The sequence below is a fragment of the Anser brachyrhynchus genome (genome assembly GCF_964034855.1).
Source record: "Anser brachyrhynchus genome assembly, chromosome: 1".
Taxonomy (NCBI): Eukaryota; Metazoa; Chordata; class Aves; order Anseriformes; family Anatidae; genus Anser; species Anser brachyrhynchus.
The window spans coordinates 180,000,817-180,016,753 of record NC_137694.1 but is presented as its reverse complement, the minus strand read 5'-3'; the positions used below and the strand labels follow the sequence as shown (position 1 = coordinate 180,016,753).

The window sequence follows — 15,937 nt, the reverse complement described above, 5'->3', positions numbered from 1 at the left end:
TCAAAGGAAATTTAAGTGTATCCAAACCCAGGAAATTATTACACAACTAAAGGATAAATCCGATGTGAAGTATGCTGAGAGGAATCCTAAGGATAGCACCACACACAGTATATAGCACTTTACTGTTCTTTATTTTTCTCCTTCATGCAGATAATTTCATAATACCATGTCATTAATCTCCCAGGCTAAGAACAAGGCAATGATATTGAATTGTTTCATCTGTCACCCTACAAAACAGTGAGGACAGCTACTCTAAATCTCAGCTGTATGGCAGAAAACGAGGTCTGTCTGAAACAGGCAATGCCAGCAACTGTGGGATGCCAGTGGGAGAAACACGGCCCATCATCGTAAGTGTTCAAAGTCTGGTTGGACGTGGCTTTAAACAACCTGATCTAGTGAAAGATGTCCCTGCTCATGGCAGGGGAGCTGGACTGGATGATCTTAAAGGTCCCTACCAACCCAAACAATTCTGCGATCCTATGATTATAAGGCTGAGAAGTAACTGTACTTTCTGGGCAGGCTGTGGAGCAGTAGGCACCTCAAGAAAAAATTTTGCTTCACAGTAGCTGAAACCAGGGGAAACCACCCGAAGTCTGGAACAAGCCAAAGTCAGTCAGACCCAGGAGTGCCCCAAAACAGGAGCAGCAAGTTGATTTCACCAAACTACAGAAAAAAGAAGGAAAGTAAAGGAGAAACAGCAGAAAGCCCAGGAAAGGTCAGCACACCTTTTAGGCCAGCAGAAACTGCCTAAAGAAAAAAATGACCTAGGTCAACATCTCCTATGTTCATTGAGAGTAAACTGCAGCAAACTGGATTTTGTAAGCAGGGAGGACAGCATCAGAGAAATCCACTGGCATCCATAAGCACTTCGGCACTTTATAAATAAAGCTAAAGAACACGAACTTTAGGCTAGTCATTTTCAATAATTGTCAATACTAAAATTGGTGTTAGATTATCCAAATAGGAAAAAAAATAGTATCAGGATAATTATTCCCAGCTTTGAGACTATCTCTGATTTCCAGAAAGACAGAAGTCTACAGTGCTCAAACCTAAAGAAAAGATGAAATGTTTAAAACTCCTCTGGGAAAACGCTGTTCTCATTTCCTCTTGATGTGGCTTGGGGAAAGTTAAGTATTTCTCCTATTCCCTGAAGAATTCCCTGAAGTTCCCATAGCCCCTGAAAAAAAGCCTCAGCTGGAACTCAGAAAAAAATCTGGGTGGCAAGAAAGGAAGCAAAGTGTGTCCAAGTCTCTAAGAAATTCACACCATCTACCCCGACACACTGCAAAGGTCTGGCAACACATTCTGTTTTAAAAGCCCATAGTTAATATTAAAATTTAATTTTCTAAAATCAATTAGAAGCAGCTAATCTCGACAATGAGCACAGAACTAAGTGACATCAGAAGAAGCAGTGCTGAAATAAACTGCTAAAAAGCAATGTGCCTTCAGGTCCAATTGTAATTTTCAACTTGAAATTCTGCTGAATGGCATGAATTTTTAGTAAAACTGGGCAATCTCCCATTAAAACCAGCAAGTGTACAGGAGGATTCAAAGACAAGCAGAACTGTTTTGTGCTTTAAGCTGGTTCCGCACAAATTATATACTGGTAAACTCTAAATCCATGGATAAGATGTAAGATCCACTACAGCCAAAAACACAGATAGGAAACACTTTAAGCAGTACAGTTGCTGCAATGGAGTATATGGTCTCACAAATCTATAAAAAGGAGCTAACTGTCTCAAACTAATTGGTGAAAGGAAATATAATCAGCAAATATACATATTTAGCTTTTCAAAGTCTGTCCATATGTACAGCAAATCAAGGGAATCACAGCCAGCTGGATAAATATATTTTCTTTAAAAACTTGTTATATAGAACCCTCTGCTTTCAAGTCAAAATGAATTGATAAATCTGACCAAAACAAGTGGAATCGGGGGAAAAAATCTTCAACTTTTTGGGACAAAATTGTGTTCAGGTTCTAACTTTAACGAAATACCATATGTGTTTGGGTTTTTTTTCCTCTTTTTCAAATAGGGAAAAATGTTTTGAAACAAAACTTATTGCCTTTAAGTTTAAATAAATTATTTCTGCTCAAAAAAGTTCAAACATCAGGTTGACCCATAATGGTTTTCAGTTCAGTCACTGAACCAAGAAGACTAATTATTTTCATGACCGAATCATGAGATGAGATGACAAGCTAATTGAGAGATTTTTAAAGATAAAAAGGAGTAATAGGTATTTTTAACATGGCAAAAAAATAATAAATTATAAACACCTTATTATTTTATCACAACATTTTGTGATGAAATTCTTACAGTAGAAAAGGAGTGTAAAGTAATACGGTGATATGGAAATGCTTACAGACAAAAAATTATCTGTAATAATAATTATTACAATGCATACAGCCAAGCAAGGTATTAAACAGACAGTACAGTGGCTTAAAAAAAAAATCATTAAAAACTGAGACACACATACCAGAGGGGAAAAAAACAAACAACAATACATGGAAACAGAAAAATAACTATTTATGAATCACAGACAGCACCGAATTAACGGGAAAAGGACCTTGGTTTTGTCACACAGGATAAAAAATGCATAATGTGTGGCTGCTGCAGAAAACAGGCAAAACATGGAATCCACAAGGAATGCTAAAGGCTGCAATTTAGAAAATATTCTCAAACCCAAATGTCTTTGACTTGTGTTCACTTGGAAACCGGTGTAAAACCGGTCCACTTCCATGATAATACTGCAGAAAAAGAGCTCGAAGAACAAAAAGAATGGGTAAGAGTACAGAAGAATGTTTACAAAGAATATTTACATCAGAAAACAGGCAAATCAAAAGGAGGCAATAACAAAGATAAAATAAAGAACAGTTTATGGGTTTCTGCTGCCTTTCCCTCATAGTACTAGGTGAGAATTCTTAAAACCCCACTTCCTATCTAAGGAAATATTTTTCCACAGAATAAATGGACTCCCATATGATGTATAGCATCACTAAAACCAAAAAAATCAGAAAAAAAAAAGATATTAGACATTTCTGCAAGCATATCCAGAATCACAGTAATCAATGTTATTGGCTGGAATACAAAGTCTCATTTCCAGCCAATTTCCAATTACTAAGAACTGCAGCAGGCTTTCCAGGACAGCAGATCTGCCCACTGCAGCTCCCGCCCTCTCAAGATGACCATTCTCAGAAGCTGCATATTCAACAAAAAAGATTAGATTTGGAAGTCTGAAAGTCAGAATCTACATTTTTGGTTGTCTGGATGACAAAGCTCCTATCACAGCTACAGGAGATTTAGTTAATCATCAGTGGAGTTTATAACGAATAGAGTAAATGCAGGAATCTACTTTAAATAGATATCAATCTCATCCTAGATACCTATATTTAGGGGTCTCTAAACCCATCACTGAATCCCAAACTGAAGTTAGGGCAATCTGAATCTCTGTCCTGAGTACATTGAGTACACTAGTTCCCATATTCCTACAGGACACCTTACAGAACAATAGTGAAATTGTTTCTTCTGTTACTCTCAGACACAATTAGATAAGATTTTATCTAGTCAGAGTTTTCCCTTTTCTGAATATAAGAAAGTATGAAAGAAAGAAGTAAGATATAAGTAAGAAATTGAGAGTCCATGGCTTTTTGTAAAGTCTTAAATGGACTAGAAGTTGGCCTAACCTAAATCAAATGTCTAACGGCAGCTACACAAAATAATACCTCAAAGCCAGAAATCCTACCTTGAAATTACTCTTTCCCTTCATATTTATCACAGAAGAGCATATCTGAATTATGTGTTTTCAACACCAATTTGGATGGACTAAATACAGGTGCAGCCACAGGGTGCCTGTGCATAACCCAGGACATTTTCCCCATACACATGTATCAACAGTTGAAAGGCAGCATGGTTAACATCTACTGCTTGTTTCTTGTTGATGTGCATTAAAAGTTCTTAATTATCAAAAGCAGAACAGAGGCCTAAGCCAAAAGCTAGCCTGTCAAAATCTCTTTTCAAATGAGAATTCAGAATCGCTTTCCTTGCCCTGAAGAACTTCATTAATTGAATATGCCGGTTCAAGAAACATCTTAGTGTTTAAAAATCCCATTCCTTATAGCTTCCAAAACAAAAGCACACCACAAACAGTGCACGTGCCTAAGATCCCCATGCTTGCATGCTGGAGATCATCTATTCAGTCTCATTCAGCCTCAGTCTTGTTAAGGTAACAATAAGGATATTTTTCTAAAGGTGCTTGAGATATTAACAAGTCACCTTCTATCCCTGCAAATGAAAATGCATGAGGATTACAGCTCTTGGCAAAATTGGTCATTGTCCCATCTGCTTTTTGTACAATAACATGGGAGACCGATTCATCCTAATCGTGTCCCCAAAGAGGTGGCACGCTGGAACTGATCAGGAACTGCAGAGGAAAATAAACAATCCATGGAGGCAGAAGCAAAGTGGAAAACACATTCAGTAGAGTACTCAAAAACATCACAAGGACTCAATGGCACCCACCTACCCACCAAACTGTATTCACATGGAGAACAGAAGCCCTAGGTAGGCTCCTGATGTGGCTAATGGATAGGGCAATGCAGATCTTTGATGGGCTCAATTGATTTGTTGAACTGGGTTTCTCTCTTCCCACAGACTTAGGAAACCCACACGCAACACACAAGTGAGAAGAATTCGGCCTTCAGGGTAGAATTTAAAGCCTTCTGAAGACAAGGGACACCGTTTGCTCTATTTCCTCTATTAGTAAGACAGTGGTCTACGCATTCCAGTAATACAAAATGTCTATAACCCTTGAGAAGCTGCCCTAGCACAAGCTTGTTCACTAGGAATTATTTGCTAGAAGTGAGATAGCTGTTCATTGAGAAGTAACAAAGAATACAGCAATAAAGAAAAAAAATGAAAAAGATAAGCTGTTTTAAATTTAGCAGCTCCTCATTTTAATTAGCAGATGTTTATTTATCTCAACTTTCTCCTTAGCCTCTATTTGTTTGTAGTAAGAAAGAAAAAGTAATTCCAGTGAATAAACACTGATATTTAGTTACATAAAATATTCTACAGGCATGTGCATTACAAATAAACTCAACCTTAAATGTGTCTGTTATGTCTAATTTTAGGACTCGAGCTTTATCCAAAAGACAGCGTGGAAAATCTTGACATGCACACCTCTGTCTCCAAACAGACAAACTAGAAGGGGCAAAAGAAGGCAAAACAGTAGCTTCCACAAGCTGGGGGGTGATAAATGGGGGGGTGGAGGGGGCAGGGAGGATTTAAAGTGAAATGACAAAATGATTTGTAAAAAAAAAAATAAATTAGGTTTAATGAAACTTGTTTAAAATGTGTTTTTCTAGAAATATGGTCACTTGGTGGACATTCCATCTATGGACATTTGTGCTAAAAATACTCTCTATGTGGGGGACAAAGAAACAGGAGGAGGAAGAGCACATTAATTACAGGAGGCAAGACTCAAGGATTTTATTTTTGCCTTTTTAACAAAGAGAATGCTAACAGACCACTTGCAACATAAAGAAGAAAAAAAGGAATTTTAAAAAGATAATCTGGCCTTTCTTAAAGATGGGAGAAAAAAATAAAAGCATTTTGTTTTATGTATAAGGAGTACTGCTGGGAAGCTAATGCCACCACCCCCTCAAAACCAGTGCAAGCAAGGCCAGAGATGTCTGTCTTTACTGAGTTGTGTTGCTGGGAGACTGAGTTAGGAAAACACAAAGGAAGAAGCCAAAAGATTAAGCGAGATGATGACTATTACCATATTTTACAGTCAAATCAGATGGTACTTCAGCCCAGGAGACCTCTAAACCCAAATAATTTTTCAAAAATGAATTTAGGACTCCTTAGAGAAAGCACTATTTGTTCTAAATTACCCAGGACATGAAAATAAAGTGTCTCCAAAGCTGTTAAAGCTGTAGCCCTCTAAGCTTCTTTTTCACTACTGTCTTCCCCAGGAATCTTAATACTAATTACAAAACATGTCTTTGGTGAACAGTGGGTGTGCTTACAGGATTCCACATGAACCCAAAACACCAAATGTTTTAAGAAATTGTGAGGGAAAAAAAATAAATAAAAAACAAATACCAAAACCATATTATCTTTCTCCCCCCAAAAAATTTTCACCAAGATGAATGTCTTCTTTCCTGACTCAGCAATCAACAACTTTACAGCCAGTCTTCTTGATTTTCTTTTTCCCCATAATAGAAACTACAGCAAGGGAAGTTTAGAAGTGTTCAGGGGATGCCGAGTCCTATATCCCTTCTTGGATAAGAAGTGACAGTCGTAACTACCAGGATCCTCAGCCCATGATCTTTGTATGCCTCATTATTCCTTAGCTATCCTGATGCCCACACGACAGCTTTAATTCTGGCTAGGAGACAGACGGAAGCAGAGCTCCCCAGCAATAGAAGGGACCTTTTCCAGAGGCGAGCTAGTACATCGCACAGTCACCCCTCATCAGAGACGTTCAGTCAAATTAGTCTCTCATCTCATTAGTAGTCAGTAAAGAAACTGTTATTGACATAACACGCCTGCCCGTCCAGGCCAATGCGAGCACATATTTGACATGCCCTGACAGCTTGGGTAGCTGCCTGGGAAGTACCAGGACAAGGGAGACCTGACAAAGCTTCTAGGAGGCTTGCATTGGACCATCTTGGAGATGAACAATAATAGCACAGTAATTATCACTTAGTTCCAGCAATGCAATTGAACGATAGATAGCAAGACCTGTGTGTAAAACACACTTGTGAACTTAGAAAAACAGGGATTTGTGAAGACCCTTATTTCTTATACCACTATCAGAATCAAGGTACGACTGTGAAGACAGTTCTTCATATGAACTTAGAAACTACTAATGTGAGTATATGATCAGCAGTGTAAAAACCATAAAATACACTTCAATATTACAGAAAACCAAGAATATTATTATAGGAAATTAGAACAGTAACACAATTACATTTGAATCAATTCAGCCTGTCAGTTCAGAGACAAACTACAACATAAAACCAAGCTGAAAGCACTAATACCAAAGCTTGCTAAATTTTTAATGCCTCGTATCAGCATCTTTTGAAGTAAATGTTACCTAACCTTCTAAATTCTGCTCAAAAAAAAAATAAAAACAAAAATCAGAGACAAAATTATCAATAACTGATGTGATATTGCTGTGATGTATTTGGCAATTTTCAAATAGAGGACATTTTATTTCCAAAGAGAAAAATGAGGCTCTATTCAGAGAATTCTTGATTTTCTTAGTAACAGTCTCCCTACAGCTTTTAAGACCAGTATTATAATGGTTCCATACCGTGAAGCTGTTGTTGACATTTTTTGTGCTTGATTCAGCTACACTGGCATCTGACAGGTCAACTTCATCAAATATTAGAGACTGTGAATGGAAAAGAACACAAAAACATTAAATATAGCCTGAGTCTGCTCTCAAGTATGCTCACATTTGGTCCTTTCATTTCCTCCTGTCCACTCCAATTGGAAAATAAAAACAGAAAAAAAGAGAGGGTGAAAAAATAGAAAACACTGATGAGGTGATGGAACTTCCTATTCCACCGCTAAACACAGTCTTATTTGCTATCTAATCAGATGAGAGTGTAAAACAGTGGTTCCAAAAATACATGCTACTTTAAAATCTTTTAAGGATTTGTTTTTATTTTTTTTTTTTTAATAGATGCAGCTTTGGGGTGTCTACTGTGTACCATAAATGTGGTATCAGAGGAAAGAAATTCACACACAGTAACGTACAAATATATTAATGAGCTTTAGTATGGAATTCTAAATTCATGAAAGGGAATCTATGATATGGTATCTGTAAGAAAAGAAAATGGAGCTCAAGAGACTGAAGAGATTCCTCTTTCCACTCCTTTGTTTGATGTTCCCGTAAGAGAAATACGTATCTTCATTAAACACCCCAGCTTCTGGCGAAGGGTTTCAGTCCGGTTGAACTCACAATGGGTCACAAAGCAAAGGAAAGACCACCAAAAACATCTCACCCTATTTTAGCCATACCTTGCTCTTTCTCCTCTATGTCATGGGAAGGAGAAATAAAAAAAAAAAAAAAAGTGTGTTGTATGCCACAGCACACAATCAATGTTTGGGGATTGTGGAAGGATTCAGTGCTGCAGAGTATTTGTGCAACTGCATACTCACTACTCCTTCTTTTCTCATCCTTATGACACAGATTACGTTGCCATTCTCACAGCTCTCCTCTGTCATGTTTATTAAGACTTCGTATAAACTGTTCAGGGTAGCAACATGCGTAGAAAAGTGTGATAACAGAGGTACTTCAGTGCTGGGCTCCCCAGAGAGACAGCTTCTTAGATTCACCACAGCCGTACAACTACGTACCACGCAGTTACAGTCACGTAATCACAGAAAAAGAGGTTTCTGTGCCTCAGTAACAGTTTTACTAAGAAACCCAAGCTAGAGAAGATGATGGGGACCTGAAGCACCTCACCTACAGCTCCCATCGGTAGCTGCAACACTACAGGATATAGAAAAGTAATGCCCATCACTATGAAACAGCGCAGTCCAAGCTGCCTCAACAAGCCGAAATGTTCTCTCTTCCAGTCTTGAGGGGGAGGGAGGAAATGCCTTTCAGAAAGGAAAGGAGTATTCCCCTCTGCCCACCCCCAAATTTCCCACTAAAAGTTTCAATTGATGGGAAACAGCCTTTCCCCATACAAATCAGTTTTGGCAGAAAATCATCCCATCTTGATTTCGCGTAACCATTTCCATCCCTTTTAGAACAATATGGGCATTGGACTAGAAGAGCTTTAATGGAATTCAGTTTGTGAGGTAACTTCTGAGCGTTATCCAATGAGCCAACACCCCCCAAAAAACAGCTATTCAAGACAAACTTATTATTTGTCTGAATAGTCCAAGGGGTTAAAAGAACTGAGATAAACATGACTTAAAAATAGAAAAATCAAGAGATAGCACCAGACTTCCTTAGATAAAGTTAATTTAGCATACTACATCTTACATACTGTAGTTTTTAGTAAGACAATCACTAATAAATCATTAAATTATCATGATTACAATTATAAATTAAGCAAAATTGAGGTACATGGCATTAGATGTTAGTATTATAGAATTACCTTTGAATCCTTAGCATAGTAAAGGGTACGACCTCGAAGCTTGAAATAACGCTTTTTCCACCTCTGAAAAGAACTGGTTTGCTTCAGTAGTAATCCTTCTTTTATACTTGTCTGAAAAAGATTAAAACACAGTAGACAACGTAAATACATATCTAAATAGCTAAGTATATAGATCAAAGTTATTGGTTTTTATTATTATTTATGTTACATTCCATCTATTGTATAAATTTCTATTAAGTTGAGACTAATTCTCTGGGCAATCAGACTCTACATAGCTATTTTTTTAACAATGCCAATGCTGGCAAAAAGCTAATTTTACATATAAAACAAAAAAGCAGTCAAGAGGCTGTGAAGATTACCACAACGTAATTCAAGTGTTTGGATAGCTACGAAACCACAAAGATTAAAGCAAGCAATAGTTTACGGTAGCACAATGCAAAGAAAAAAAGATAAAAAACAATCTACACGAGGTCATTTCTAGTTCCAGAATCTGATTATACTGAGCAGAAAAACAATCTCCACATGGACCCTAATAGAGCGAGGTACTTAAAGGTGTGTCTAATTCAAGCACAGGAATTATGCCTTTAAAGTAGATCTAGGATGATGCAAGTTTTGCCTGACTTTAAGTACCTCACTGAACCAAGGTCTTCAGCATGCACTCAGCTTACAAATAGGAATAATTATGTTATGGGAAGTGTGAGAACAGTAACTGCTAGGGATATTTTTGCCAGGTAAATATTTCTAGTCAAAAACCTATTTGCCGATCCAAAGCATTCTGCTGCAAACCAAATCCTGCCTACATACAGCCCGTTTTTTGAAATTCAAAAAACACGAATCATTGTATTTTAAATGTGTACACTGCTTTTGCGAGCATGTGTGGGATTCATCAACCTGATTACATAAATTCTCCACTTAATCTGATGAAATGACACGATACAGCTTCCTAATTGCATGAATCTTGAAATCCATTTTCTTCAGCTTTGAAGCACAGAAATGATATGAGAAAAAGCAAGTGCATTTGGATATTATATTCCAACATAGTCTCCAATGCATAATATTTCCAATTTGTACTGCAACACTGGGATGCAAATATTATAATACAATTTCTAGACAATGTGATATAAACATCATTTGTAGTTATTCTAGACCTTTTAAAGGCTTAATCAGACCTGACTTGAAGTTCATAAATATTTTCATCTGTTATCAGATGTACAATTGTCCCTAACTTCAATGCAAGTAATAAAAATACAGAAAAAGCAGAAAGCACTTTAATGTTCCTACCATTTCCTTTAAATGAGAGGCATTATTGCTATGAACATCGCAACCTTCATTTAGACATTCCTAACGTAATAAACTCAGAATACAGCCCAACAATGACAAAGCAATTGAATTAATGCTCTCTAAAAAGCAACCCTCTCAGATGAAACACCGTGGATGAAAGTTTTGATTTATCTCACTTTACTTTACATGACAGCGAACCAGAACAACACGTTCGGTCAGCTGTCCTGCTCTAGCTGAGGGGTAGCAATTCCCAGCTGAAAGGGAGTGGAGAGCATGCACAACACACACAACTTCATGATTGCCTGCAATTTTCTGACCAGACCCTATGATAAGCTATTTTTACACGATATAAATAGATTTAATCAGCAATTCAGCCAGAAGCAAGTGCAAGTGCATATTCAAAGCTATTTGTTATAGCCATGCAGCCCTTCTGTTTTGCATTGATTGCTCCTTGAGATTTCCAAAGTTATCGCACAGGATGGGAGTAGATAGCTTGAGTGTTTGTCAGGGTTTGAAAGGAGTAAAACCATAGAAAACCAGTTCCAAAGGAAACAGTACTCCACATGCACAGCAGGCATTGACTTAGTGGAAAAATTTCCCAAGTGGAAGGAAATCCATGCCCATAGAAACACACTGCAGACACTAGGAGACTCAGAACATACACGTCACACTGAATTCCGTTTCAGGAATTTTAAAAACCCAATGAAAGAATACAAACCTCTCTAAACCCTAAGTTATTACTTGCTAAATATTAAAATAATTATTCCATGCCATTTTTAAACCTACACAAGCCATTTCTCCTTATTTCTGCTCACACCTTAGAACACTCCTGTCCCTAAAATCAAACCAAGGACTTCAAATTAAATCCATTTTGCAAGTCAATCCCTTAAAATTAACTCTCTGCAGTTAAATAACTGTACAGGCTCTACAGAATGTGTTTTTGTATCAAAATGTTAGAAAAATAGTAGATTCATAAACATCTTCCCAAGAAACATAAGCACTTCATGAAGCATAAACGTGAATTTCATGTTTTGCCACAAATATGTATTCTGAGCTAAGGTTTAAGCATGTCAAGCAGCCAGTTCCAAAACTGCAGACACCAAACATGAGCCCAGTATCTTTAATTAGCTTTGTTTAGCCTTTAAAATGTGCAGAAGACGCCCAGCTGCCAACTGAGTCATTAGCTAATCTGCTAATAACACTTTCCTGCATCTACACACAAGTCACAACACTTACAGGAATTTACAACTGGAAGGGACCTCCCAGGGTACTGAATCTGGGTCTCCGTTATTACATACAGCCAGGTCTTGTAAAGTTCTTTTTCAAAAACATTCATCAGGATATGGCTACACCTTAAGAAAGCAATCAGTACCTTTTCTCTCTGCAATTAAGACAGTACTCCAAGATCTCACTCTTTGGAGAAACTTTCCTCTAATTAATCTCAGCTGGACATTAAATCTGAAGCATAAGCAATAATCATTGCCAATTATATTAACTACTTTCCTACTGCAATTTAGGAGAAACACAAAAACGCACATCCCACAATCCTATTTCACACATTTTCAGGATCACCTCTCATCTGCTTACAAAAATCTCCAACCTCCCCATGCAGCCAGTTGTATAATTTAGTAATACAACCTCCCTCCAGATGTATGCGGCTATAATAAAAGCAAAGGTTTAATGGGTACAACAAAGATTTGCAATTAGCATAAATAATATCACAATAAAGGTTTCCTTTAGTTATCAAAGAGCTTGACTGTGTTTTCAACACCAGACCAAATTAATCACTAACAATCTTTACTACATTAGCCATTAACAATTAGGAAAATGATTCACAGTATTACAATCACCACACCACAGTACTCCACAGTCATATATTTTCCTAAAGACATGTAATTAAAAAAATCAGAGCCACATTTAATAAAATTAAAAAGTTGTAAATTTATGTTCAGTTATCAAAAAATTTTGAATTCAACTCTACATCACAAAACTCAGAATGACAAAAATAAATGGGATTCGTGGGCATTTAAATCTCTACAAAATGAGAGGCATCTTCTTCTATATCAGCAGATTTTTAAATACTCTGTATATAACATTTATAATTTAAAAAACAATTGGTTTTGTTTCAACAAGAATTAACCACACTACCTTACTTCTGACTAATTCAGTTTGTGAAGTCCCACATTTGCGCAAAAATCAAAATTTGTACTTCTGTTGGTCCAAGAAAAACCCAAAGAAAGGGGATATTTTTCTGATCCTAGAAAAGAATATAGTAAACTACTGATATATGCTTTACTGGCAGCTGCAAATGAAACTAATGAATAATTAATAACAAAACTCTGCCTTCATTTTCAGGTATATAATTGCATGTGCTGCTCCAAATGTGTCATGAGAGTGAAGAAAATGTCAGGAAATTTGTAAAACTGAAGAGAGTGAAAATGAGAACAGGAAAGGCCATAAAACAGGCCAGGTCAAATGTAAGCAGGAAATTAAGAGGATAAAGAAGAATTTTAAGACCACCTTGCAACAGATGCTCACGCTGAGACTAAAATGTTCTTTAAATACTTTGAAAGATGAAAGACAGCCAAGCGGCTGCCAGGATCGTTTTTCATCAGAGGCATGAAATGAGTACTAAAGGATGAGAAGATCATACCAAAGAAGCTCAGCAAATTCTTGGCATCTGTCTTTACTGATGAAGATGATGAGATGGTTTCTCATACAACACGATCTTTGTAACATCAGAATAGCTACATCAACATGAAGCACATATATGGGAAATATTAAACTAGTCAAATTGCTAAGTCATGTGGATCGGATGGCACTGACCCAAGAGTCCTGAAGAGCCTGAGAGGACCACTGATACTAAATTCCATTCCTGGTAACATAGTATACTGAGTCCACAGGAAAGAATAAGATTGCTGAGCCCATACAAAAACAAAAACAACAACAACAGAAAAAAACTGGTGTGGTGAAATACTTTCAAAAGAAAATATTGCCTTATTACCTGCAGGTGGAGAGAAAGCATGTGGATAATCAAGACCCAGTGGACTTGGATTTTCAGAAAACCTTTGACAAGGCTTCTTACCAAAGAGTACTGAAAAAATTAACTGAGAATGGAATTAGAAAAAAGGGGCTTTTTATGGACTGAAATATGCTCAAAGGATAGGAAGCATGAGTATGACTTAGTAGTCACTCTGATGAATGAAAAAGTCTTAACAGGACTGCGACCAGGTATATTCAACTTCATCAACCCAAAGAAGGATCACAGAGTAAAATCTTCAGATTTGCAGCAGATATTAAGGTATTTTTTTGAGTTGTCAAATTCCATGTCAGTGTTCATGAATTCAGTGTTCAATCAAGCCAGAAGAGACAACAAAATGTTGGGTGTCATCAAGAAAAGTACCAAGTAAAGACCAGCTTAGGAAAGATATAAAGCGGCACTTCTTTACATAGCAGGTGGTGACTTTGTGAAATCTTCTGCCATGAGAGACTGTAGAGGCAGATGGTGTCAGCAATTATAAAAAGAGAATCAGATAAATTCAAAAATGATACCTTCGTATATGGGCCCTTTAATACACCATGGGGAAGTACCAGGGGAACTGACCATGGAAGAGACAAACTTGCGTGCTGCTCCTAAGCAGCCTTTCCTATACCCTTGTTGATGGAATATGGTCTGACCCCATAGTAAACATTTCTAAGGCTGGATTCTTCCTGCCACATTGAAAGCACCACTTTTGCTTTGAATTCTGATGTTAGTGTTTGTGAGTGTCTCTAAGCCCTCATTTACCAAAATAATTAATATCTTGATTGATGACAGACCAGACCGTTAAAGGAGGGGGGGGAAAAGACAGCATTTGATGTTGTTTATCATCCTCCTGTGATGCTTCCCACGAAGTACTGAAATAAAACCATCCCTCTTCCTTTTATTATCGTGGAGGCTTGGTACATTTTCAGTCTGCACAGGTATGGCTGTAGGCAGACAGAATCTTCATTATGCTGCAAGGTAAAGTCTCACAGCTCCTATTAACTCAGAGCCCCTTAAGATATTCCAAGTGTTCAGTAGATCAAAATTGACTTCTATTATTAACAAAATGTGACAATCAAACTCTTAATTTTGATTAAAATTATGACCTGAGTATTCCAAGCTTGTGGTTTTCTTGACAATCTCTGCACAGCAGCTTCCATTACTGCCACTTATGCTGACAGATATTTCATTAATTTTGTCAAAATAAAAATAGATTTTATCTACAGAGAATAAAAACTTCATAAGCTGCTCAGTGCAAGGTTACATTTTTATTGAGGATTCTGTATCATTAAAAAGAGAGCCTGACATCTGAAAATTCAAACCAAACCAAGAGCTATGTTATACCTATGAATTTATGCAACTAAAAATGGTCAAAATAAAAATTAAATTGAAAACCACTGTGACCATGTTGACTAAAAAACATTGCTTTAATTTCAAGAATATCTTGATAAAAAGATGTACCATCAAGAACTGATCACTCAGTGTAACCTGTGAAGAAATTTCATGGCAACCTAAAGCACCATGCTTGCCTGAACCAAGCTGCCCCAGACTGCTGCTGCTAAACCATCTTCCAAGTTACAGGCAAACGCTATTAGTGACAGACAAATCACAGAAAGTGGCAAGTTGTATATGCTTTGTCTGTTGTTGTTGATCAGTGTTATTCCAGCACATAATAAATAAATAAAAAATATGAGAAAAAAATAAGAAAAATAAGAAAATGGTTTTCCAAAATCTCAGAGGGAAAGCCAGCCCCACTCCCCACCACACTGCTAACCTATGATTAAGCATCACGATTTTTGTGTAATAACAAAATGGTATGTTCCACCAACATTATTCCTATAGCCCACATTTTTGGGGTCATTTATGTGGATGGACTCTAGCATACGTGAAGCTGTAGCACAAACACAAATAAATGAAATTAAACAGCTTATGCAGTCCCTCAGCCATGTTCTTTCCTCACATTCCCTTCCAGCTGCACTGAGGACACAAATTTTGCCATTACTGTTACACTGAAAAAATCTGACTTTCAGATTCCTCTGCTTGGTATGTGCAGTAAAACATGAAGCAATCTGAAATTGTGGAGAAACTGCCATAATAAAAATATATTGGTATTAAGGTGAAGTTCAATTAGCAGACTGATTTAAAAATAGAGGTTATAGAATGTATCAAAAATTAGCAGGATATTGCCATACTAGGATGAAACATTACACTGAGAATTAAAAACAAAACTAAACAAAACACAACTATCTTAGTTATAAACTTAATACCAGACTGAGAATCAGAGAATAAACTTTATTGGCAGTTCAAGTATTTAAACTCCTAACTTCCACCCCTATACCACATGTTGATCTCAGTCTGTGTGCTCGTTAATCACAGAATGAAACAGCTGTAATATACTGAAAAAGGATAAAGCACTTCATAGGACTGAGATCTGGTGCCAAACATCTAAGGGTCTGGGCTTTATTTCACAACTGATCTAACTTAGAGTAATATTTTACAGCTACTGT

The 15,937-nt window shown here is 37.0% G+C and overlaps 1 protein-coding gene across 14 annotated transcripts in view; it reads right to left on the bottom strand.

The window, feature by feature from the left end:
* Positions 1–15,937, bottom strand: part of DGKH (diacylglycerol kinase eta) — a 176,990-nt gene that overhangs the window by 79,315 nt on the left and 81,738 nt on the right. For 10 of the 14 annotated variants that reach the window (XM_080554954.1, XM_080554961.1, XM_080554966.1 and 7 more), the window contains 2 exons: positions 9,125–9,235; positions 7,321–7,401 (listed from right to left, as the gene is read on the bottom strand). In XM_080554954.1, the coding sequence (XP_080411080.1) occupies positions 7,321–7,401; positions 9,125–9,235 (192 nt within the window). The other 4 variants (XM_080554958.1, XM_080554963.1, XM_080554957.1 and 1 more) reach the window with 4 other exon arrangements.